Source organism: Ictalurus punctatus, chromosome 3, assembly GCF_001660625.3.
Source record: "Ictalurus punctatus breed USDA103 chromosome 3, Coco_2.0, whole genome shotgun sequence".
NCBI classification, from domain to species: Eukaryota; Metazoa; Chordata; class Actinopteri; order Siluriformes; family Ictaluridae; genus Ictalurus; species Ictalurus punctatus.
This window is the reverse complement of record NC_030418.2, coordinates 22,300,244-22,326,521: the sequence shown is the minus strand read 5'-3', so window position 1 is coordinate 22,326,521 and position 26,278 is coordinate 22,300,244. Positions and strand designations below refer to the sequence as shown.

Below are 26,278 nucleotides of genomic sequence, written 5' to 3'. Positions count from 1 at the left end.
AAAATTATTCAACCCCCTGTATAGAATCCCTCACAAATATGCAAAACAGGTGTTGTCTCAAGCACACCCGATGCAACTATACAAGGGCTTCATTAGTTGCACCAGGTGTACTTGAGCTGGAACACAGGAAATACCTGAACTGGCTAGGGGTAGAAAATGTATGAAATACTTGGATGGCGCAGAAAAAGGAAGCTATCAGAGGCTGCAACCAGATTTCGGAGAAGGCAAGTTGTGAAAAACCCTTGAGTAACTGCAAAAGACTTGTAGCAAGACTTCGTGGCAACAGGCTCTGAGGTTTCCATGAGCACAGTAAGGCACATACTAAATGCAGAATGTTTCCATGCCAGCACTTCAAGACATACACCACTGCTGCCCTAAAAGCAAAACAAAAGTCAGCTTAAAATCATATAAATAAGGCACAGAAGTTTTGGGATTCTGTTCTGTGGAGCAATGAAACAAAACATGATGGATAAGTGGTATGTCTGGAGGAAGAAGAATGAAGAAAGAACACACTGTCCACAGTCAAGCATGGTGGTGGCTCAGTGATGCTCTGGGGCTGCTTTGCATCCTCTGGCACTGGAAACCTGCAGCATGTGGAAGGCAAGATGGATTCATTGAAGTATCAGGAACTCCTAGGAGAAAACTTCATGCCGTCTGTGAGGAAACTGAAGCTTTTGAGTCATTGGACCTTCCAACCGGACAGTGATCCCAAGTATACCTCAAATTCCACCAAGGCTTGGTTGTAGAAGAAGTCCTGGAAGATCCTACAGGACCATCACAGTCACCTGACTTGAACCCCATCGAAAATCTCTTGTGGGATTAGAGGAACGTGGTTGCAGCACACAAACCCAAGAATATTACTGAACTGGAGGCCATTGCTCATATGTGCAGGAAGGGGTTAACATTCCTCGGGAACACTGCCAGAATCTATGCATCTCATTTGCAGTAGGTCATAACAGCAATAGAATGCTCTACTAAGTACTAAAGATGCTTGCCATGAAGGGGCTGAAAAATTCTGAAACTGGAGAAATCATTATAAGTTTTATTTTCAGTTGCGTTTGGGGAAACCACTTGAAGCATTCACTGTAATGAACTATTTCAATTACTTTTGTTTGTGTTCTTTGCAAACAGCAGAAAGTCTGTAAACTTGGACAATAAACCTGATTTGCAATGGGGGCTGAATAATTTTGATTGCAACTGTATATCCCACCCCTTAACAGGTGCCATTGCAACGAGATAATCAAATGTTATTCATGTCACCTATCGGTGGGTTTAATGTTATGGTTGATCGATGTATAAGATGGGTAAGTTGTGGCCATAAAGTAATGTATATACTCAGCAAAAGTACTCAGACAGGCTGTCATTCAAAGGATTGCTATTAAAAAGGTCCCAATATGTACCAAAAAACATTCCCCACACTAGCCTGAACGGTTGAGACAACGAAGGTTGGGTCCATGGATTGCTTTATTTTATTAATTGTACTGTGAGTTAAAACAGTGTATGTAGAAGGCATTAAAAAGAATTAATTTGATTCAGTCATATTTATTACAAAGTTTGCAGAAAAGCAATTGGCAGCAAGGACATAATACTTTACTTGAAATAAACAGTCCTTAAGAAAACAAACTAGATAAAATGAAATGATCTGGTATTATTGCCGATACATGGAGTTTCCAGAGAAAGCTGAAGCACTGAGATTTTTCACTTTTCCAGTGAGCTAAAATTATTGGTCCCAAACATCAAATCCTTTATAGTTACAGTAAATGTGCCAGAAACGTCTAAGTTTACCACTGTAACATATTTACTTTCCTTTATATGCAAGTGCAAAAATTTAGAAAATGTGGCACCTTGTCCTTTTTAATATTAGTATTTTCACAAGGACTTGGACATAAACATAGCACCAATGGACTTATGTTTCACTGCATCACATATGGAATGTCTACGAAACTGGAATGTCTAATATTAGAAGCACTTCATGAGGATAGTCTCCTTGATACGATGAGTAAGTAAATATTCTAATGGACATATGTAGTGTATGAATTTCAATAGACGTAATTGTTTACTTTTTCAAAACACGCTGACAAAATACAATGAAAAACTATCCACATGAAGTGTTTACAATTTGTACAGAATTCCTCAAAACAGGGAAATGTGCAGTTTCTAAGCATCACTGGAGAAGCATCTATTTTGGGAAGACAGTGACGACATCATAACCCTCAGGAGGGGTCACTCGTTCACGTGCATGCTTTTCACAGTAAATCTTGTCCTCGACGAAAAAGTGTCCTTTTTGTTTCAGGTTTGTTCCGCAGTCAGTGCAGACATAGCACTCAGGGTGGCGGTACTTATCTCGCAGTTTGACAAACATGCCCCTATAGTTAAAGACGAAGGTAGTAAGTTAAAAAAAAAAAAGAAGGAACAGAAATAAATAGAACAGTTCAATTTTTCAAACATCAAACGAAATATTAAAATGAGAGGAAAATATGCTATATATCCAGGAAGAAGCCCATGTGGAAAGCTGAACAATAACATACTATGGAGAGTTCCACAGCCTTCCACTAGGTGGCAATAACACTATGCAAGAAATTCTTTTTTTTTTTTTCTTTTTCTTTTTTTTTTTAAAAACATTAAAGCAATAGAAAATTTTGGGTGAATTGTCTTCAATTACTCACCCTCATGTTGTTCCAAACCCATACGACTTTCACTCCTCTTCGGAACACAAATTAAGACATTTTTAATGAAACCTGGGAAATTTCTGTCCCTCCTTTCAGTCCATGTAACCAAAACTTTCAAGGTCCAAAAAATTCATAAAGGCATCGTAAAATAATCCATGTGACTCCAACGGTTTAAACCCAATTTGATAAAGCGATACAAATGCTTTGTGTGTGCAAAACAAACTTAAAATTAAGTCTTTATCACAAAATATCTTCAATTCCGCATAGATCTGTGAAGCGTGTTCATGGGACAACCACAATGCTTGAAAGTTTTGGTTACATGCACTGTAAACAGAGGGATGGAAATCTCCAGATTTCATAAAAATGTCTTCTGAAAATAAATGAAAGTCTTATGGGTTTGGAACAACATGAGGGTGAGTTACCGATGGCAGAATTTTCGTTTTTGAGTGAACTATCCCTATAACAATCTTCCTTGATCCAGGTGACATGATTTTTTCCCCTCAAAAGCAATCTTAATTTACAAAAGATAACTTACACAATCGCTGAGCCACATTTGTCACAGATGGAGAGTTTCTCAGTACTGCCTAGAGAAGAAGCAATTTTTGTAGTGGGTGCTTTCACACTTCTAAACCCAGATGGCTTGTCAGAATCACCTGTGCACGGATTCAGAAAAGAAAAGCTACAAAACTTTTTTTCCAAAACAGCATCTGTGTACAAAAAGTCACTTGAATCATGAATCACTAAATGTGTGCAAAGTGATGGTACACAGTGTAAAAGGTGCAGTACCAGTCTCAAGGATTTCCTGCAGGACTTTGAATGATGCAGACTGACGTGGAGGCTCACATGACTCTTGGTTCTCATTCAGCATTTTATAGACTTCGGAGTCAACAGCAATTGATGGTTTTGGCTGGACTGGTTTGGAGAGATCTGGACTGAAACAGAGCAAAAAGTTTTTAATTGACAACACACAAATGAAACAATTTAAAGATGTATATAAAAATAGTTCACAGTTTAAGTGACACTAAATGTTTCCACTAAGCTAATTACTAATGTGGTAAAAAATGTGATCATTGAGACTGAAATGTAAGCAATTCTTACTTATTACTTGGTTCGCTGGATGTCATAATGGTCTTGGCACCACCAACAGCACTGTTAAAGTTCTTGATGTTATCAGAAGAGTACAAGACAGCTGGATTATTATACTGGCTTGTAACCACCTTGGAACCAGCTGGCGAATTGAACGGAAGAGCACTCCTGTTGTGAGCAGAACCTATGTGTTTCACTTCCTATAGACAGTGAAGGAAGAGGTCAGAGTGTTAAAAGGAAAAGTAAAACCAACATGAATTGCATGGCTTAGAAACCACATGACAAAACAAAATAAACAGCAGTTCAGCTACAGCTACTTATCCATGCAAAAGAACATTAAAGTGTCAAACAAAAGGCAATTGCATTAGGTACAGCATAACATGAAATTTCAGTTAAATGTGCATTCCTCCAAGGTTTCTACAACCTCAATTCCAAAAAAGTTGGGACAGTATGGAAAACACAAAAACAAAAAAACAAAAAGGTCATTTGAAAAATCAATTCACCCTGTACTACATTGAACACACAGTAGCACATTATTTGATGTTTTACTTTGTATATTCTCAAAAATAAACCAAATTCACACTTTCAAGAATAATCACTGCAACACACTCCAAAAAAGTTGGGACAGTCGACTGTTTACCACTGTGTAACATCAGCTTTTCTTTTAATAACACGTAAGTGTTTGGGACTGAAAACACCAGTTGGTTAAGTTTAGCAAGTGAAATTTTCCCCATTCATCTATTATGCATTTCTTCAGCTGCGCAAATGCACAGGGCCTTCGTTGCCTTATTTTGTGCTTCATAATGTGCCACACATCCTCAATCGGCAACAGAACAGGACTGCAGGCAGGCCATGCTAGCACCCAAACTCTCTGCTTACACAACCATGTGGTTTGGTGTTGTCCTGCTCTGGATGGCAGCATTTGTTGCTCCAAAATGTGTACATATCTTTATGCATTAATGTTGCCCTCACAGATGTGCAAGTTACCCATGACATGGGCACTGACACACCCCCATACCATGACAGACGCTGGCTTTTGGGCCGGATGCTGATAACAGCTTGGCAGGTCCTTTTCCTCTTTGGCCGGAAGAGAACACAACGGCTGTTTTGTCCAAAAACTATTTGAAATGTCGACTCCTCTGACCACAAAATGCGATTCCACTGTGCTACTGTCCATCTCAGATGAGACCGAGCCCAGAGAAGTTGGCAGTATGGCTTCTGCTTTGCATAGTAAAGCCTTAACTTGCATCTCTGGATGCAGCGAATGGCATTGACTTAAAGGTTTACCAATGTATTCCCGAGCCCATGTCAGGATATCCATTACAGACTCATGATGGTTTTTAAGACGGTGACGGCTGAGGGATCGGAGATCATGCACAATCAGAAGTGGTTTTCAGCCTTGCCCTTTACGCACCGAGATTTCACCGGATTCCTTGAATCTTTTAATTACATTGTGCACTGTAGAAGGTGAAATGCCAAAAATCCAACCGATTTGTCTTTGGTTAATGTTGTTCTCAAAGTGTTGGATTATTTGCTGATAAATCTTTTGGCAGATTGGCGAGCCTCGACCCATCCTTGCTCTTGAAGGACTAGGGCTTTTTGGAGGCTCCTTAAATACTATGATTAGACGATTGGTTTCAACACGTCACATCGCTACGGTCCTAAATTGCTACTGTCCCAACTTTTTTGGAAAGTGTTGAATGTTTATTTTGAAATTGATGCATGCATCTTTAAAAATATGCAGTTGATTAAGTAAAACATCAAATAGCTTGTCTTTGTACGTTTTTTGTTTAAATACAAGTCAAAGTACATTTACAAATCACTCCTCTTTGTTTTTATTAGCATTTTCCATACTGTCACAACTTTTTCAAAATTGGGGTTGTAGTCATCTACATACAAACTGAAAGATGTTAAACATGTCTGTGTATTCTATAATAAGTAAATCCATAACATAGGACCAGGAAAGGAAAATGCACATTTTTGAACCATTAAATTTTTCATTATTGCTACCTTAATGCACATTATTTATCCATTTTTGATTACGTGTAATAAAGCTACATCTGTGAAACTGAAACACTAAATGTCTAACAGCTCTAAATGAAATGTCTTCATTTAAATTGTCTTTATACCCACAACTTCTGCAAAATAATAATAATTAAAAAAATCATAGAATATAAGCACGCATGGCATAATAATGTGTCTATTAATGGCTTAATATATGCACTGACTCCATTAATCTCTCTGCCTCAGAGTATGTCTAATTCAATGCCAAAAAAAAAAAAAAAACAACATTCAGGAACAGCCTAGAATCAAATGAATCCTTCATGCACATCAGATGTACAACACTGTATGAAGTTCTCTTCAACATGACCTGCTTTAACTTTGAAAACATTCCCACAATGCTAACTGTACCAGAAGTGCATACTTCCGGCATTTGCTCACTCTTTGACCTTTAATTTTAGGTTTGCCTGCAGGGAATGGCAGAAACTCTGCATTACGTCTTGGTCTGGCTCATAAACCGTAGTCTCCATGGATATGGTTTGTTAAGATGTAAATAATGACTTCATTTTGTACCCTGCCTTTGTTTGTTTTTTTTTGTTGTTTTTTTCCCCTCCCATTGCTATATAAAAAGGCTCTGCTCTCTATGACTCTCATTCTCTTCACGGGTCATTGTAAAAGGAAGAGCCTGGCTGGTCAAAGTTCTTTTCAATGTCATGGATTGTTAACGATAGCATGCCTTAATGACACATACCTGTGATTCTGAGGCCAGACTCATCTTGTATGGATGTGTCTTCCCATCTTCAGAGACAAGGGGAGACCACGTTTTCAATTCTGATCTAAGGAATGGAAAAAGCACTGACTCAATGCAAAAAAAATAGATATTTACTGACTTTTCTATGATAATACAGTAAACACAGGATGGCACAATACTAGTGCAGGAAACCTCTAATTAACATAAAGATGCAAAATGACTCTCTTGATTGTGCAAACATTCAACTGCAATCTTGTTTAAATTTTGAAAGGATTACTAACATTTCAAAAAAAGATTTCAACTAATTAAAATAAAGTGACTGAAGAATGGAATCAAGCCAAAGGAAAAAACCCAACATATTATATATCATGGCTCAACCATCTTTCTGTGGCTATTAGAGATAAAATATCATGTTGTGTACCTGTCTATAGAGAGGACCATTTCTTCGACACAACCCTTGATCTTATTCTGGGCTTCCAAGTGAGTCATTCCCTCCGTCGGCTCACCATCAATGGCAATAATAATGTCGCCAATACAGAGGCTGGCCTGGGCTGCTTTACTTCCTGGGGTTACCTGGTGAATAAAGTGGGCACTATTAATTTTTACTCATCTGCCACAGAGTACTGGTATCAGGGATGATTGATACTATGCTGAAATGTTGGATCGGTAACGGATTTGGCATGTTTTCCAAATTCATCCACTGGCATATTTTAAGCATGATACCGACCGACCCACGGGGGCACCTGTATGAATTTTGGGCCGCCTGCTAAGGTTGATTCCTCAGTTGTACAATTTTTGTTCCCATTGGGCCCTTGGGTGCATATGGTACAGATGTTGCATATAAATACAGGACAGAAATGATCCACTGCTACACAGAGCTTGGTCATTGGTGTTGTATTGAAAATGGAAAAAGTGGGATTGGTGTATGACTAAATTTAGACCAGATGTTTTTCAAGCCAGTCCACAGTTTAATTCCTAACACTAACACTAACACACACACACACACACACACACACACACACACACACACTCTCAGTGTTATCAACATTCCACAGCATTACATAGCTCAGGTGATTTTGGAGCTGAAGCTGAATAGAAATATGCACTGGATGAAGGTCCCCAAACAATGGGTTAAGAACTGTTGTTTAAACAGTGTTGTCACTTCAATGGTGCAAAAATAAATAAATAATTAATCAAGGTAAAGCTGCAAGCTATAAAATTTCTTTGTTATCCTTTCACTTGTCACAAGAGGATTTCCTTCTTTAAAAAAAGAAAATAATAAAGGAAGTAAGCCTTCCCTTATCAGTAGTGTCCAAAACAACAAGTCATTCTAAGGCTGTGGCTTGTTAGACGAAGGTGTGTAATACCATTCTCTCTCTCTCTCTCTCTCTCTCTCTCTCTCTCTCTCTCACTCACACACACACACACACACACACACACACACACACACACACACACACACAAAAACATGAAATTTAGAGCAAAATTTCCACTGAAGCGGCCACTGTTAGCTAATGGAAAAAGTGAGGGCTGTGTAATGTCTCTGAAACCGTTCTCACGCTAGCAATATGCCATTACAATGATACTGTTCACATGGGCCTGGGCAGATGCACAAAACATACATATAACTCCTAATAAGCCCACAGAGACATACTACCTGCGAATTACTGAGTAAAATCTAAATTAAAAGTTAACTAGATAATCTACATGGCAGATCATATCATGTCACTTTGGTCAAGGTGTTAAAAACACATTAGCAACACGTTACACAAGCTTTTCCCCCACAAAGAAAATAAGCCTTTTCAGCAACAATAACTAGAGCGTATAGTCAGATAAAGAGCATGCCTTGGTGATACACTATGACACTACTTACCCGTGAAATAGTCAGAGGCTGTTCGAAATCTTTACCACCGACCAGTCTAAATCCCCAAGGTCCAGGACCCTGCATGACAATCCGCTGGGGCATTTTCCCTAATGATTAATAAAAATGTTTTTATAAGAAATCAGACAGATCTAATCCTTTTGCGCGAACTCGGCGAAACAAAACGTGTAACTTTCGGTCTAACTTCAACCTCTCAGGGCGGTAACTTTGTGAAAGTGGGGGACGGGGGCGGGACTTGTACAAACGAGGGCCCAATGGAGTTTAAGGCTGACTTTCAAATGGCTTCCTATTGGATACGTAGTAAGCTACATTGGCTACACAAGGCATTGTTTCTTACCACATGTAGTGCACTTATAAAGGGATTGTGGCGCCATTTGCAATTCAGCCTAAATGTCTGGTTGCTGATAAGAACTACTTTCCTATGTTTGTTTAGGGGAGGGACGTTACGTAATCCTATTGAAGCTTACCATTTATGGTTAGAGCCCAAATCCCAGGATGTGGAATGTGCCACTCCCGACATCGAATTCTTGGCAGCTATAAGCAAGGGCAGATATAAACATGTTAGATTGTGGGTCATATCCTGGACCTGGCATAAGTTAGTTTCGACTAAAGCACAAGAAAATGAAATGTGAGAAATATGTGAACTGTCTGTGGTCTGCATGCTGAATGTGAAAATGATACGCAGGAATGCAGGAGTGTCAGACTCTGGTACCAGAGGGCCTCAGCCCACAGAAATGTATATATTTTCGCACTAACGCACCAAGTTCACCCCGTGAAGGTGTTCATGCTTAGCTCATAAGCTGAGTCAGGTGTGTTAAGTGAAATGGAAAGTTAACACGCATCTCTGTAGCCCACCAGAGCTGGATTCTGACACCACATAGAGGAAACGCTGATTAGTGAAGGGCTACTCAATTCCACTGCTAGCAAACTATTGCCCTGCACAGTTTCAAGTTTAAAAGTGAGCTCAGTGATTTTTTAGTCAGAACACTTTTTGTGTAATACTATATGTGGGTTTGAAGTTCTCACATTTAAGTAGATTCAATAAAATATCTGTTCTGTTGAAAAAAAGAACCCCACTGCTCTCTGTAGCACGCCAGGCTCTGTAAACGCATATAAAACAGATGATCTGAATAACCACCATCTAACCATCCACGACAAGGAGGTGTTGCTACTTGCCTGTCAAGTCATAACGCACCCTCTCTTGCATTAACATTCAGACCTTCTAGCCTACATACTAATATGGATCTTTCACCTGGAGATGGATACAGTGTACCTTTAAAAACTATTTAATGGACCATAGCAGGCACGATGGAGCTAGAGGACGCATTGCTGCTCCAAGAGTCCTTTGTTTGATCCTGATCTCGGGTTACTGTCTGGGTGCAGTTTCACATTTACTTTTTTATGCCATGTAGTCGATTCCCTTATCCACAGCAATTTACATTCATTTCATTTATATACATATAAGCAGTTGCTGGTTAAGGGCCTTGCTCTCATGTTCTCTCCATGTCTGTATGGGTTCCTTCTCCAGTTTCCTACCACTGTCCAAAAACATGTAGATAGGCTGGACTGGTTATGCTAAATTGCTCCTAGGTGTGAATGAATGTGACCTTGCACCCATTGTACCAGGATAGTAACTGAAGTTGAATGAATGAAATAGACCATAATTAGTTTTTAGAGTAAAAATATTTTCCCACGGAGAAAAAACACGGTGGTGGAAATGTTTTGGTTTGGGTCTGCTTTGCTGTCTCGGGGACAAGACAGCTTGCATTCACTGATTCAACTATGAATTCTGCATCATATCAAAGAGTGCTTGAAGATAATGTGAGGCCATCTGTCTGAAAGTTCAAGTTGAACTGAAAGTGGACCATTCAAAAGGATTATGATCCTAAGAACACTAGCAAATCCATTAAGGAATTGCTCGAAAAGAAGAAATGGAGGGTTATGGAATGGCCTAATCAAACCCTGGATTTGAATCCCGTTGACATGTTGTGAGGGGATTTGAAACTAGCAGTACATGCAAGTACCCTCAAACATCTTGTAACTTAAAGTATATTGCTTGGAAGAGAGGTCAAACATTTCAGCAAGCCTGGTGTACAATCATGCAAAACGCCTGCAAGAAGTTATTTCTGCTAAAGGAGGCAATACTAGCTTTTGAGGTCAAGGTTGTACTTGTTTTTTTCTACAGAAGAATATCACATCTATTGATATTTCTGTTGAATACATGATTGAAAAAGCTAATTTTCCTTGTGGATTTGTTCAAGTATATGAACTTCATTAATAGGAGTATGGGGTGTACTGATTTTTTCACACAACTGTGTATTACATTGATGGGAGGGAAAATTAACAGGAGGGAATGCATATTTTTTTATTTTTGAAATTCAATACAACTATCTTTAGTTAATTCAACAAAATCACTGACTACATATTGAACAAGCTGTTGATAAGATGGATCAACTGTGATGAAGTAAGGAACATTTGAAACTGTTCAAAGCAGTTGGTTCCTAAAACTGGAGCTGAGAGCCTCTGGATTAGAAAAAACAGTTAAGTATATTTATACAAAAATAATTTGTGGATGCGATAACCTTTTTAAGCCAGCAGAGGTCAGGTCCATCCTGCTCACAGTCACCGTTCTCATATCTTTCATTTTCTACTCTCTTTTCCATTACAGTGTAAAGGATAACAGTAAAAGCACTTCAGAACTGCAGTAGTGTCTTAAAGATGATCATTTAAGATTTTTTTTACATTTTAGTGTCAATTTTACAGTTCAGATTTATTTGTTGTTCCATATAAAAAGCAAACTACTGGTACAAGTTTGAGCAATAGATAAGTGTCTTCAGTTCATGACAATCATTTATATGTTGTTTAAGACACACAGTAGTAATATTTTCTTTTAAGTATATGAGAGAGGTCTGGATTATGTTGTCTTTGACAATTTTGTTTAGTTAAGCAGGTGTACCTGTCATTGCGTTTCCGCTGTGAAAATGTGCACAGATGAAAAGCAGAAGTGAGCCATGTGACTCATGTAAAGTGTGGGAGGTTGCTCAAGAGTAGCCTGTGCCCTGTTTGGATTTTGATCAGGCAAAAGTCACTGGTGGTCTCTTATGTCACTGGTAGCCTCAGAAAGTATGTGGGTCTATATTACGTCCGTACATTCTCACTTCCAGACAGGGATCTGTATTGATTTGATGTTAAAGTGTGAGTGTAAGAGTGACATTGATGTTTGTGGTTTTGTAGGGTGCAGGGCTCTCGGTGACATTTCAAGTTGTGTTTACACCCTCTCACTCCCACCTTAGCTGTCTCTGACGCATATGTTCTTGACCACGGTGTTAACAGGTGCAGAGGGCACACATTCTCAAATCAAACCTTACAAGATACTAACTAACATGAACTTAAGTGAGAGCAGGTTCTGCCAGTGGGTTCTCACTGCCTCTACATACTCATGTACACCCCCTCAAAGTAGATAACCCACAGAGTCAGCAATTCAGAATCAAATTCTTAATAGATTTGAATTTACAATGAACTGATTTGAGTTTGCATTTGGAGAGAAGGTAATGCAATCAATGATTAATTAAAATCTGGAGTACAATTTAGTTATTTTTGCTAGATTCACACTATCTGTCAGAAGACTTACCATGTCAAATAATATTTATCAAAATGGATCACTTTAGGAAAAGTTTAACCCCTAAAATCCCACAACGTGTCAGCAAATCTAGACTTAGATTTTACATCTTGCAGCTAAAAAGCTTCCATATTTATAGTTACTATAGTTACCAAATAATTAATACTACTTACAGAAAAATGTTGCTTAAGGAAAATAAATTAATAATACGTTGGGAATTACTAAGCTGGTACTTAAATTGAAATAAAATGGTAAGAAAATGTGTAACATTGGTTAATATTAGGCAAACTGATATAAATCTAATATCTTAGCTTTTATTTCCAGTACATAGCACTCATTCGCTCCTAAATAGTGGAAAGTTGAAAATGAAGAAGGAGAAATGCAGACTGTCAGATGTAATTAGATATAGAAATTTCGTATAGAAATCCACAATCAACGATATAGGAATTCTTTTTATACAGCCCTTCCATTTCAGTGGACCAGAAATACCTGGAAAACTTTCTCAATACTTGTTTCTTAGGCACTTGTGTGTGACTGGTAAATTAAATTATTGGATGATGGACAATGGAATCATGAATAATATAAGAATAATGACAAACTGTTAAACAGACCAAGAGTACTATGAAGGATATAGGAAATAAGCAGCATAAATAAAAGAATATAACAGCTTCATTGATGTCAAATTTTAAATGTAACTATGTTAAAAGCTGTGTTATAGTTTGCAATAAAAAGCCTGTAAAGATCTGTTTAAAACTGAATGGACTGACAGGTTATAAACTAAAATGATCTCTCTGTACTGAAGTAGAATGAAAAAAAGTAACTGCTCATGATTCAAACCAACCCACTTCATTTTGAAACATGACTATCTGAGCACTTACAGCTGCCATTGAAACTGGCTTACTTTTCTCCGTTGGTGTTGGAGGTGTCACAGTAGCCAGTGTGTATGGAAAAACACCAAAAGAAATTGCACAAACTGAAAATGACAGTAGAACAGATCTGGCATGTCTGCACTATAGACCCAGGACCTCTCTATGGACCACAGAGTCCATAGAGAGGTCGTCAGAGTTAAGATTATGTTAATTTGAAGATTGAAATGGGAGCATACCATAATGTAGTTCTCAGGCGTGCATGGATGTATGATTCATAGCCAGGGGGTGTGTAATTAGACAAATTTTTCCAGTGATAGGTATCACAACCCACTATTATCAAAATGAGGATAATATTATTGAGTTCTTTATAGTTATTAGCTTTTCATGACTGGTCACTTGAATTTAATGAGTTTGATCCAAACCTCAATAACTTAACAACTTGGGGGATGGGGGTGGAGATCATTATAAATAATGTGAAACTTAATCTAATCTGTTCTGTGAGTGGAAGGAATTTAAAAAAACCTCCATGGCTACCATAAATAACCAGAATTTTATACACATTTGAATAATGGACCTAATATTTGAATAGTTGGATTATGTTTGAAGAAGGTCTGTGGAATTTATTTTACAGCCAGGTCCCTGGCTGCAAAACGTTTCCTAGACTTTTCAGTATAGGTCTAATTACTCTCAATGTAATACAAATCAAATTCAATATGCTGAAGTACTGAACTAAAGTGTCACTACTCACACTCTTTGGGGATTTATTATTATTATTATTTTTAATCTAGGACCCCTAAAGGTTCTTCAGTTTGTGTCTCTTTGAGGATTCTCTGTAGAACCCTACAATACAGTGTATCCTATTAAATCTTATTTACTAGGATAAAGCAGTTGCTAAAATGAATGAATAAATGAATGAATGTGAACGCTTAACTATCCAAAGAATATATGGTAGGGTTTTTTTTTTTAATCTTACCATTTTACTTCACACTTATATAGATATGCAGTAAGCTGATACAATTATCATACAAACAGTATTAAGGTTTCACAATAAAATTGTAAGTGTAAAAGTGAGAGCTCAGCTTTAATTTGTAATGGCATATTCTGTGTTTATCTTAGTAACTCTTAGGAAAATGCCAGAGTACAATGAATGTTCTGCTGTACCTATATTATATAGGGATTTTCCCTGCACTCTGTGATCTGAGATTCACTGTATGAGGTAAGCACAAGCAGCCAAACAGTCAAGCAGCATGTAATTAAGCAATGCACAAGGAACATTATTTTCTACTACACTCTCTCCTGGGAATAAAAAATACATATTGCCATGTCATTATAGGCTTCCTCATGGCTGTGCAGATGGATATGTAATATAGTCTGTTTCTAGAATTAAATACAGAATAAAATATTTATTTTCCCTCCGTAAAATTAGTCCAATTTTGTCCCAAATTAGATTTATGTTTCAGCAACCTGTGTGTACATCAACACATCACGTCTTTAGTGCATGAACTGATATATGGAAATAGGGCGCTCTTTCTCAGACATGGATTAGATAAATTGTAAACACTACGAATAGATTTGTAACCTGATCCTGTAACTTCCTCATTCCACTGGAGAGGGTTGAAACTCACACCGAGCAGGTTTTTGAGGTGTACCATAAAATTCTTTTGTGTGTGTGTGTGGGCTTGTGATGAAGGACATGGGAGGAGCCTGACTGGAACTGATAGAGCTGATTATGATGATGTTTTTGCCCTGGCAATGTTCCAGGGCAGAAGAGTTATTCAAAACTTACACCATTAAACCAAAACACTCAGGTGTATGTCATTCGCAAGTCGGTTCATGTAATATGATTACCAGTCTCCTTTTTTTTTCTTTCTTTTTTACCTTGGTGGTGAGCTTTCTAATTCCTTCCTCTCTCAGACATGTGTACAACACAAGAATGCTGGAGAACAATATTAGATTTTTTCCCCCTCATAATTAGGTCCTAATTGAATATTTCCAATTGGCTAATTGGCTTTCTTCCTTAAATCTAGACTAACAGATTAATCTCTTATCCTAAAAGTCAACCTGTGCAAAATCTTACAGATTTAGTCAGTGTTGTTGCCTTATTTGGGCCACACATTTACTGCATATAATACAAACTGCTCATTCACCTAAATTGTGTAGGCAAATGACAAGAAAGGAAATCCCATAGTGGCATCCTCGTCACCAAAACACCCTAATCTCTCTATCTCTCTCTCTCTCTCTCTCTCTCTCTCTCTCTCTCACTCTCTCTCTCTCTCTCTCTCTCTCTCTGTCTCTTTCTTTTTCCCTATGTGTTTATGCTCTGCACATGGCTGAATTGTTTGCTGTTTGTGGTTTGGTGTGCTACAGTCTGACAGGAAGCATCTGCAAGTGCTCTTGATGAGACAAAAAAAGAGAGAGACTGTCATGTAGCGCATACACTGACATCTATTTAAAGAAATGCATTCTCACTTTTTTTAATGGCAAGAACCATTTTACACATGAAGTCTCTATATATACTACATTACATAATTCCCTATAGCCTCTCTGTGTTGGATAATAGAACCTTGATAAAATCTTAGAGTGGTGGTAGCTCAGTGATTAAGGTTCTGTGCTAGTGACTAGAAGGTTGTGAGTACAAATCACAACTCCGCCAGTATTTGCGCAAGGGTTATTGCATCACTTGTAAGTCAATATACTTGTAAATGTAAATAGTATACCAACCACTCATGTTTGTACCATAAATACAATGGTTTACCTTGATAACACACAATATTAACACATGAAGAAACGGCACCTTGTTCTGTGCCTCTGAAATAGTCATTCTCTGTCTACCTTTACAGTAAACCCTTCAGGCAAGACTTCTTAACAATTCTTGTTTTTTTTCCCCACTTTTCTTTTGACTTTCCAGCAAACAAGGCCATGCAATGTATGAAAGACTGCCTAGGTTTTGGGATGGTCTCTAATTCTAGACTAATCTGAAAACTAGAAAGGAAGGGATTGTGAGTGGGATTCACAAAACCACATATCCAAACGTGCAGCATAGAACACTGGAACATAACATGTCGGATCCTGTTGCTGAGGGTTTGAGGAATGGGGTGTCATAAAAGAACAATCGCAAAGTCTGGAAGCCTCTACTGTCTCTAAATGAGCTGATATTTGTTCCATCAGAGAAGCTTTATGGCTGTAAAACTTTATGCAGAGTTAAAAATGGTTGTCTTGAAAACATCCATTGGAAAGAAAGAAGTCTGTGTCTTAGTGAGTTACTGGTTTGTGGCTGCACTTCAATAATCAGGATAACTTACTATTATTCTGTCCATAAGAGATGTCATTGTTTGATCTATTCACTATAGTGAATTATAGTTGAAAATGTATTACTATGAAATATGCCTTCAGGGGAAAACATTGCAGACTTTGATGGTAAAGTAGAAATGTCTATACAGCAGATCAGAATGAAGACTTCAGACTTCAGTAACAATCTTTCATATTTAGCCAAATCTGCAATAAAAGTATTTTAAATATATCCTTAGACCAATTGTGTTGTCTTCTCCCGTGCAAATGTTCAGAATATGAAAGAAAAACCAAACAAGGAAAAACAAAAAAGAACTGAGTTCTTCTAAGTTGTGAAACAAACAATCCAGAATTGCAAAAGAGGTTGAGTAAATGGGCTAACCATAATGCATCACATAGCACTAGACACTTTTTCAAAAAAAAACTTTTTCATTAGAACAAGTGCCAAAACATTTGATCATTAGAGGTGTGTGTCAAATATGAGCACATACATGCCTATTTAAAAAAAAAAGAAAGAAAGAAAGAAAGAAAGAAAAGCTCTGTACTATAGACAGTTCAGTGAGAGATGACAGTGGTGTGTTGCAATGGATTTTTTTTTTTGAGGATGTCAGAGCTACAAACCAATCAATGTGATTCTCATGACAATTACTTTTAGAAAAAATGTACTTCTGCATCAATTAAAATCTCAACAGTAGGGTGTTTCATAAAGTGATACACAAAGACTATTTCATCTTTTTATTGTATAAAAATACAAAACATAAAAGTTGCAATAGATAAAATGATCTTGATTTCACTGTGAAGCTGAAACAAGCACGCATACACTACAATCAACATATAATAATCTTTTCCAGTAAATGTTTGTAAAAAAATAAGCAGAAAATATCAGCATCATGTTCTAAAGGCATAACTTAACTTCAATTATTTTTTGAGAAGGATTAACCCAGCATTTTGAGAACTTTGGATAGAACGTGTGTTTAATATGACATAGCCATTACACAGGGTCCGAGGGTCCCTACAAGTTCCAGAGAACAGAATTACTTCCTCACACTTGAGAAAGTTTGGACAGGTTTTCCAGAATTCTCAAAGATTTTCCTCAAAATCTATATACATGTTCATTAAAATCATTGCTGCCTTTTTTTTTTTTTTTTAATATGACAGTGATGTCCAACAGTAATGGCTTTGGAGGCCCAATAAGCTTATTGTTAGAGTAAATGTTTATTGCAGCATTTGCTCGAGTGTTACTTGTTCCAGCTACGGTATCATCCACTATAACCATAAACTCAGTGCCTCATCATTGACTCAACTAAATTGTAAGGACTAAAGATTATTCCAGACATCCAGCAAAGCTATATAAACAGTAAAAAATATAGTTTCAGTTATTCACTTTCACACTTACATACATTTATTATTATCCATAGTTTAAAACTGTTGAACTTTTCTCTTATTCGCCACCAAATTGATTGTAGGGCCAGTTGAGGGTATCGAGATTAGCTTCTTGGGCCATGTTCCTGATGGAGTAGGATGGGGTCTGTGTGTTCCTCTGTCCTGACCCACTGGCTCCACTACTGGCTGCATGTCTCATGGCCTCCTGATTGCTGCTGCTGGTCGGTGGATAGTTGAGCATGGTGTAGGACTCAAAGAGGTTGGTGTTAGGGTCCAGCATTGCCAAGGTACTTTGCCCTTGAGGCTCTTGTTTTAAATTAAGACCTGTCTGAGGGCCTACTAAGCTATGAAGAATTTCACTTCCATCCTGACAATCTGGATATGTGTAATTCATCCCTGTGCTTGCAGGCCCATTTTGTGTTCCTGATGAGGGATCAAAGTTAGGCCAGAGGCTTTCACCAGCAGGCATGGTTTCCTTCCTGTGGAGAGGCTGTTGTGAATGCTGGACACTGTGCTCCAGCTGCTCCTGCCGAGGCTGGTTGGCAGAAGCACCTTGAGGATCAAGAAACTCCAGATCCCTTGGACTCAGTAAGGGGAGGCTGTTTCCACTCTCCCCTGTGGTGTTTAGGGAGGGAACTGTGTTAACTTGGTTAACCTGTGACATACCCCCTCCATTACTAGCCCCAGGGTTGCTGCTAGCTGGGCTGAAGTGAAGTGAAGAAGTAGCCCATTGATCTTGATTGAATGATACTGGTGCTGGACATGCTGAAGTGGATGGCATTATACGGGGCTGATAGGAATTATACATGTGTTGTTGACTTGGCCTCCTTGTACCATGAAGAGGATTTACATAGGAAGTTTTCTCTGTGGAAGACGAATTCATGCACAATAAGATACACAATGGAGCGTGATACTTTATAAACATGAAAATATTTTAAAATGTTGCTGCAAATATTTTAGCTTCTCACCATATTTAATCCTTGAGTTTAATCCTTGAGGTTGATATCCTTGTTTTCTGTCCATAGGTCCCACAGGTCCAGATGTGAAACTAGGGAACGACTTCATTAGATCATCAAGTTTTCGCTTCTTTTCTCGACAGCCATATGGATCTGAAAGGAAAACATACATTCTAAGCATGCAACATCTCTACGATTGAGGATCTAGGCTCAACATACATAGCGCAGCAACTTCAATATTACTTTGCCAGAAGGCCTTAGATTTATACATTTTGTGTAAATTTGTAAGAGCTGAAGAACTGGCTGACATTCTGTAACAATTGTGACATGAGAAAAACAAAGTCTTACCTTTGTCATCGGGCAGGTATCTAAATTCCATGGGTTCACTCACTTCCTGGTCAGTGGGGCGGCGCAGCTGCATGTGCACAGTGACGGGAGACGTGATGGAGGTGTCGCAGTAGGCAGGCGTACGGAAAACGATAGCCACCTGCCTGTGCACATCTGCCTGGGAGAAGGAGCCTCTGGCCTCCCAGGTCTGGGTGAAGAAGCGCACTTCTATATCATCTAGTGTGATGAAGCAAGCAATGAAGGATGAGGTGAAAGATGACTGATGTATGTTACATGGTAGCATGAGGAAAGCATGAATCTATTATTTTAAATGAATGGCTGTAACAAGTATGCCAACGAATTACAGTACAATGGAAAGATTCACAGATGAATGGGTAAATGAAGAAACTGATGAACATTGAAGCACTGTGGGAAGAGTCAAACCAAAGTGTGGTTTGGTTCAACAGTAAATCTTTTTGAGTGTTAATCATAAATATAGAAACTTTTCTACCTTTCTGGACTTTGTCACAGAGCAGGAAGATCTCATCACCACCCTTCACGCTGCCACTGTTTTTGTTGACGCGGCAGATGCGCAGCTCAGCTGTGTTTGGTGCACCTGCAGAACAGATCATTGGTTAAAAGTTCACATCACTATTCAGGACACAAATGGTACACAAGACCATCCATCCATCTTCTACCGCTTACTCCTTTTCAGGGTCACGGGGAACCTGGAGTCTATCCCAGGGAGCATCGGGCACAAGGCGGGGTACACCCTGGACAGGGTGCCAGTGTTACACAAGAACATGAAATCAAATACAACCATGAGTTGTGATGTGTCTTAGAATTCCTATCTCACTCTCTGTCTGTGTTTCAGTCTGAAGTGATCACGACAATGCCCTACTCCCTGAAAAGCCCCACACTTCTCACTGAGAACTCTGAAGGGTCCCCTTTATAATGGGTCAAAAGTAACAGGCATTTCAAACACACTATAACATCATTTTTCAAAAACAATAATGAGATTTCAGAGAGCTTATTTACTGCCACACTACTTTTAGCTGTTTTGTTTAGTTGTAATTTACTATTACTACAATTGCTATTAATGCACATGAACTTGACCTACAGTTATGAATAATTTCACTTTTTTTCATTTAGCATGCAAGAATAAATTGGTGCAAAGAGTCTCAGGAGCAAAGTGTCAAAAAGGATGACTTGAACAAGCCCTTTATCACTTCAAAATGTACCTGAATTAAACAGTGCCTCAGAAATCTCAAGCTTTCTGCTTTGAAAGGAAGTGAGTGAATTATTAAAGTATACAACAGGCTGGCAGATCCTGTTTTAGAATGTGAGGGTGGGGCTGTTTTGCACTTCCTCTTTAAGTGTTTTAAACGTGTTAAACTAGCTAATTTAGGGAAGTGTATCTCAGTAACAATGGTTCATGCGCTATCAGTGACCACAACAAAAAGAACTCACCTCACGTGTATTATACACACACATATATAACGCTTTTTCCTTCACTCTATCTTTTGTTGTTACCCAGCGTGACAGTGGCCCATAAAGCCCTCTGAAGAGTGGCTTCCGCTTAGACACTGTACTCACACTACCTAGCAACTCAGGAAGTGCTAAATGGGGCCATACTCACTTCCTGTAATATGATAAAGTCCCACTTCACAGCTCTGTGACATCTGCGAATTCTAACCCAATAAACTTTTCGGAATATTTCGCTCCAAATCATCCATTTACCAAAATATTTTTTTGTAAATAAAATGTTAGTTTTCTACTGAAAGTAATGAATATGCTGGCACAATTATATTTAAACACCGATTTCAAACATTTAATCATAAAAACCTTTTGATCTGAAGGTGTAAGGTCATGACAAACTTTTCAGTCAAGTGTCTCCAAACTTTTGACCAGTAGTGTGTGTTTTTATCTGCATATAATTTTGCATATTGACTATAATGATTTTTCCTTCCACTTCAATAATATGGGTTATTTTGTGTAGATTCCTGACATATAATCCCAATTAGGTCAATTTTAGTTCCAGGTTGTAACACAACAAGATGTGGAAAAGTTACAGGGGTGTAGGCTAATGTTATTCTTTAAATCCCAAAGCAGTCTAACTGCTTTAACATGTCATAATGAAACTTCACCAAATCTGCCATAATCTTAGTTACTGCAAGAGGTGTGTTTTGTGGCAACTCACGGTTGTCATAGATAGGATTGGAGATGACAGGTGGCAGTGCAATGCTGTAGCATCCAGTCTCATCTTGCAAAAGGACCTGGAAACACAGACGCACCACGTTCAGGTCGTATTCCTCCGTCTGCAAGAGCTGCTCCCGAGGAACTGTACATCCAAACACATACATAGACAGAACAGATGTTAGTATGCATCACTATTACACTGTTGTATTATCCCACCACATTAAAAATCAGAGGAATGTAAAAATACAGCGCACAGATTCTCAGATCAGGGACAGCATCACCAGAGTCAGAGTGAAGTCATGTGACAGACCAAAAATTAAGTTAATTCAAAGCCTAATTATCTTGAATATCTCAGAGTGACACTCTCTCTACGTCATGCTGCTGCAAAAGCTATTCAGCGGTATCCCCGGGTAAGTCACCGGCATGTGCCCACGCACTGTGGCTCACATCTAGAGATGCAGACACTCACATCCCACACAAAATGCGTGTGAAGATGTTTCTCAGTACGTGCACCCAAGCCCACACGTTCTCTCTTTCAGGAGAGTGTTCGCAGTGGACTATCCCACCCACGGGCAGTGTGACGTGCGGCTGACAACCGAGGTGAGGTCACCGCAGGTGGAAATATCACAGAGAACCAAGAATCAAGAGAGCAGTGAGAACAGATGACGACTCTGTAGTGAAGAGGCCGCTAACTTGACGTTCGGAGCTCTGCCTCTGCTCAAACCACAAGGCCTCTGAGAGGAAAAAATTGAGAGGGAGAGGTGGATAGATATAGAAACGGAGAGTGAAGAACACACAGAAGGAGAAGCAGGTTTGTAGACACACTGATACATGAGAGAAGGTAGGAGGGGGTGAGTGGGTGTAGCGTCAGAGGCAGAGTGTGAAAATGAGGAGGTGATGTGCGTGCACAGTTTTTGCATATATCTATGTGTATAAAGGGACACAGCAACACACTGATGAACGCACAAGGCTTGTGGGTGTTGCTAGACCCAGCATTTGGGTGAATGTGGGCAGATGGGAGGATAAAATAGGGACAGGGAGACCTACACGAAAGACCTACACATGTCTCCAGCCACTGCTTTCTGCACTTTTTCTCACCTCACTGAGCCCCCCCCCATCTACAGAAAAGTCATTCAAATATTATACAGTTATTAAATGAATGCCAATTACAAACCATACAGAACATGAGTCAAAAAGGCCAATAACTCATGACGGCATTAGTGAAGTGAGATCATTGTTGGCAAGCTCTCCCTTCCACGCATGATCAAACATCCCAACTAATATCAAAAAAGTCATTTCACTACAGTGACACAGCCAAGAGATTTGTTTCACTCCCATTGTACTTAAAAGCTTTATCAGATTCCTCTCTATTCTGTATTTGAACAGAAAAGATTTTGTTGCTTTTAGGAAGTAAGAGTGGCCACGTAAACAGTTTAGGAAGCACTGAGCTCTCAGCAGAAGTGAGAGTTATCTTCAAGTTAAAAGAAGTGGACAAGAGGAAGTAATAACAGGACAACCCAGTCTGTTGCTTCAACACTGTCCAAATGACATTCTAATGCTTCTGTTATGTACTTTAAGTGGTGTTATGGGCCCCTGGGTCTAAAATGCTTTGTGTGTCAATTCCTTAAGCCTCCTTGCTGTTATGATAAGCCATGTTAACAGAGCAATCCAAAGGAAGTCTTTATGAAAATGAGTAACCTGATACATGAATGGACGCTCTGTATTGCAGGTTTCTAACCCTTCTTCTGGAGTACCTCATGTCCTGCACATTTTAGTGTACTCCCAACACACCTGATTCAACTAAATTCAGCTAATTAACAGCCCTTTCTGAGTTGAAGTGGGTGTGTTCGAGTAGGGAAAACACTCAAATGTGCATAACAGGGGGTACTCCAGGGCCAGGGTTGGGAACCTGGGCTCAATAGGGACAAACCCACGAGCATCAAAATGGTCCTACACGTAACAGTTTTGTTTAAGTGTACCATCAACGACATGGTGACCGTGGTAAAGCCTATGTATTCCTTAATGTGCTAATTGAAATTACTTTTACAATTATTTTTGCTGTATTGTTAATACTTACATTTAGATTTTACAAGCACTAATATATAGCTATACTTTATCTTGATATATCAGGCAGAGTCCTCTATTCCTGCACTGAATAAATTTCCCCTGGTCACATGCCATGTGACACTGCAGCCACTTATGCAACAGCAGTACTAAAACGAGAAGTAGCCTTTTTTTTCTTTCCTAATGATACAACTGTTGCTTAAACATAATCAGTATAGCGATAACAGAAAGGATGTAGTGATTTAGTGTCAGACCTACTAATAGACGTGACCCTTTGATTTGTACAAACGATGTCCTGATATTATCCTTATAACAATGAAATGTGAGACTGCAGAGAGAAGTGCTATAAAACCATAAGAATCTAAAAAAAAGAAATCTTACCATTGAAGGGGTTGAGGCCTCGGTTCACTCTCTGCAATATGGCATCCCTGACTTCTCTTCTCCTTACACATTGGATACCCAGGTTCTGGAAGCTAAGGAAGAAAGAAAAATCACGGTCAAACCAAGGATATAATCAAGTGCAGTTAGCGAGCCATAGAACAGGATAGACATTCAGCGTAGTGGGCAGTGGTAGGACAAAGCACTGCAGGTTTAAGTTACACATTTTGCATACCAGGGGAATCCCCTCACTTCAATCCTTCTCGGAAACATTTTGATATTAAACAAAAGATGGACAGACCTTCAGAAGAGAAGTGTTATGAGTAGAAGAGTATTTGCATGGTGGTGTGTGGGCTAGTAAGTGGACAGAGGCCATTTAAATATTAAAAATCAATAAAGAGTGCTGGCAGGGGGAGATGGGTTCATGCAAAACCATACATACAAAAATATTCTACACAAAATAAGCAGTACGTTTTCTAGGCAAAACATTTTGAAGCCCTATTTTATCGTGACTGTTCTGCTTTATGTGCATTTGAAAATATAAAATGAATGCTTGGTGTTTAGCCACAATAACATTAACTTCACACAGTGCGTCTGTGAAGGTAGTTAACTTAGTAAGTTAATAAGTAGTATAGATATCAGACTTACGCAATAACTCTGCGTTCAGGTCCAAATTCTGCCTCGTAATATCCATCCTTGCAGTCTTTCCCCACCAGGTCATGTGGGTGTGGTCTGTACGGCTCATTTTTGGTTACCAATGACACGCGCACTTTTCCTCTTCCACAGGTGTTCAGAATCTGATGGCAAGGAGGAAACAATTTAGGAAGGTTGATCGCGGCTTCATAAAGATGACCAAGGAATGGGAACCTATATGAGATATGGGTTTTATGCCGCATACCTGGATGCTTGGATAAGTCCTATTATTGTCAGAACTTCTTTCTCCAGGTATACTCCCTGCTGAACGGCCTTCGCACTTATACCTAAAGCGCATGCCTCTTTGCTTGGGTTGTTCAAAGATCTGAACACAGGGCTCTCCCACTAATCAGAGAGAGAGAGGGGGGGAACAGAGCTCAACAGTGAATGCAGACTCCATTAGTCTAGTTTATATAAGCAATTTTAGAAACAAAGAAACAATGAACACATGGACAGATCCCCTTAAAAAGCGAAACAACCAGATTTTTAGGGAAACCAGCATGCCATGAAAACAGGCAATGTGATACATGAGCAGAATCTTCACCTGTCCTGAGAAATAATGAAAAATAATCAACATCTGTACACCACAGCGTTTTTTCCTCAGAACCTGATTGTAACCACAACCAACATCAAATAATTTCCCCGTTGGTACACCTGCCCGTATACACTGCTCACTGACGTACCAGTGGACCACAAGGTACGATTATGATTATCAAAGCTTTATCACACAGCTGTTCAGGCACAGCTGTGCATGGCATGAAATGCCCAATTCCTGTTCCTTCTTGTAAACCAAGTACACCATCATCTCTGCCTGTTTTGTTTGGGTGGGTTTTTTTTTTTTTTTTTTTAGCCAAGCATACAGTGTAGTATATCAACACTACAGTTGGGAGCTGAGGTCTGCATTGCTCTCCATCAAACACACATAGAAAGTGCAATAGAGCAGTGAGCACACACAGCTGACCTCAGTCACTATAATCTACCTGCTCTGCATGCAACACACAAGAAGTAACCTCCACTACAACCTCATCAAGCCACCCATAGTATAAAAAAGAAGGAGTTACAAAAAAAGAGGGAAGTAGGCAAATAAGCAAGAGCTGTAAATTATCAATAGCAGTTATTAACTTACTGTTCAGTACAGGGAAATGAGCTGTACAAGAAAAGACGAGAGATAATCAGTATGTGAAAGAAACAAGCGCACAATTTGATAACGACGCTACAGTACTAATGGGAACTTGAAGTCGAAAGCAGTTGACCGATGTTCCTCATTTTAATTTCCTTCTGCGTATATGTCTGCCATGAATGTCATAATTTACTCACAATTTTTCATGTCATTTCAAACTTTCTAAATCACTTGGCTTAAATCAATTCAATTAATTGGCATTTTTATGTTTGTAAACGTAGCAACATCCTCTCAGTTATGAAGTACAATCACTATTTCAAACTGGCACTTCCATTAAAGATAACTAAAATCAAAGTAAACTAGTTCATTACTGAATATAGTCTATGAGATGCTGTAAAAGTTTAAAAGGTAATTATACTTATTAGTCATTATCAGGTTAAAGCAGCTCGCTAAATTTACTCAGAAAATTAAATAATCTCATAATTACCATCCATTTCTGTGGACACCCTGAGAGCAGGTTATAGCACTCGACTATTCAGTGAATGAGTGACGAATGAATTGTGCAGTGATGTTAAGTAGTGATGTGTCGTTCGCGAGCGAGTCGACTCTTTTATGTGAGCGCTGGGAGTCGACTCGCATTTCTGAAGAATCGTTTGTAAGAAGAAAAGTCAATCAGATCATTCGTCAGTACTCTGTATTCCCGATTCTCACATACATTAATTAATTCATCTAAAAGCATCCAAATCCACGACCAACACAGAAGTATTTGGCGCATAATAACGATGTAAGAGCCAGTTCTCGTACAACTAGGCTGCATGTTTCAGTCTGTCTTCGGCATGAAGGTCAGACTGCACTGCTGCTAGTGTGTAGTGCAAGTGTGGTGTTTTGGGGAGACAAATACCAGAACAAAAGACAGGAATTATCTTCAGTTTACCGGTTCAGTTGACAGTTTTCATGTTAGTTCATGTGCAGACACAGCAGCAAAACAATATT

General features: G+C 38.8%; 2 protein-coding genes across 3 annotated transcripts; both read right to left on the bottom strand.

Annotated features, from left to right (window-relative positions):
* Positions 1-1,446: 1,446 nt before the first annotated feature.
* On the bottom strand, positions 1,447-8,607 carry pdlim1 (PDZ and LIM domain 1 (elfin)). Its single transcript, XM_017464846.3, has 7 exons — positions 8,381-8,607; positions 6,929-7,080; positions 6,508-6,592; positions 3,768-3,955; positions 3,456-3,601; positions 3,205-3,322; positions 1,447-2,366 (listed from the first exon to the last, which is right to left on the bottom strand). Exons 1-7 carry the CDS (start codon positions 8,471-8,473, stop codon positions 2,180-2,182), a joined length of 969 nt encoding a protein of 322 aa, XP_017320335.1. The 5' UTR covers positions 8,474-8,607; the 3' UTR covers positions 1,447-2,179.
* Positions 8,608-16,885: 8,278 nt separating this feature from the next.
* rel (v-rel avian reticuloendotheliosis viral oncogene homolog) lies at positions 16,886-25,874 on the bottom strand. 2 transcript variants are annotated; one of them, XM_017464726.3, is made up of 10 exons: positions 25,773-25,873; positions 25,292-25,312; positions 24,371-24,510; positions 24,121-24,269; positions 23,476-23,567; positions 21,032-21,172; positions 19,343-19,447; positions 18,853-19,068; positions 18,517-18,657; positions 16,886-18,412 (listed from the first exon to the last, which is right to left on the bottom strand). In XM_017464726.3, the coding sequence occupies exons 1-10, from the start codon at positions 25,777-25,779 to the stop codon at positions 17,607-17,609; spliced, it is 1,818 nt and encodes a 605-aa protein (XP_017320215.1). In that variant the 5' UTR covers positions 25,780-25,873; the 3' UTR covers positions 16,886-17,606. The 2 variants fall into 2 exon arrangements, with proteins under 2 accessions (XP_017320215.1, XP_017320216.1); XM_017464727.2 differs by lacking the exon at positions 25,292-25,312 and having other exon boundaries at positions 25,773-25,874.
* Between the last annotated feature and the right edge of the window lie 404 nt (positions 25,875-26,278).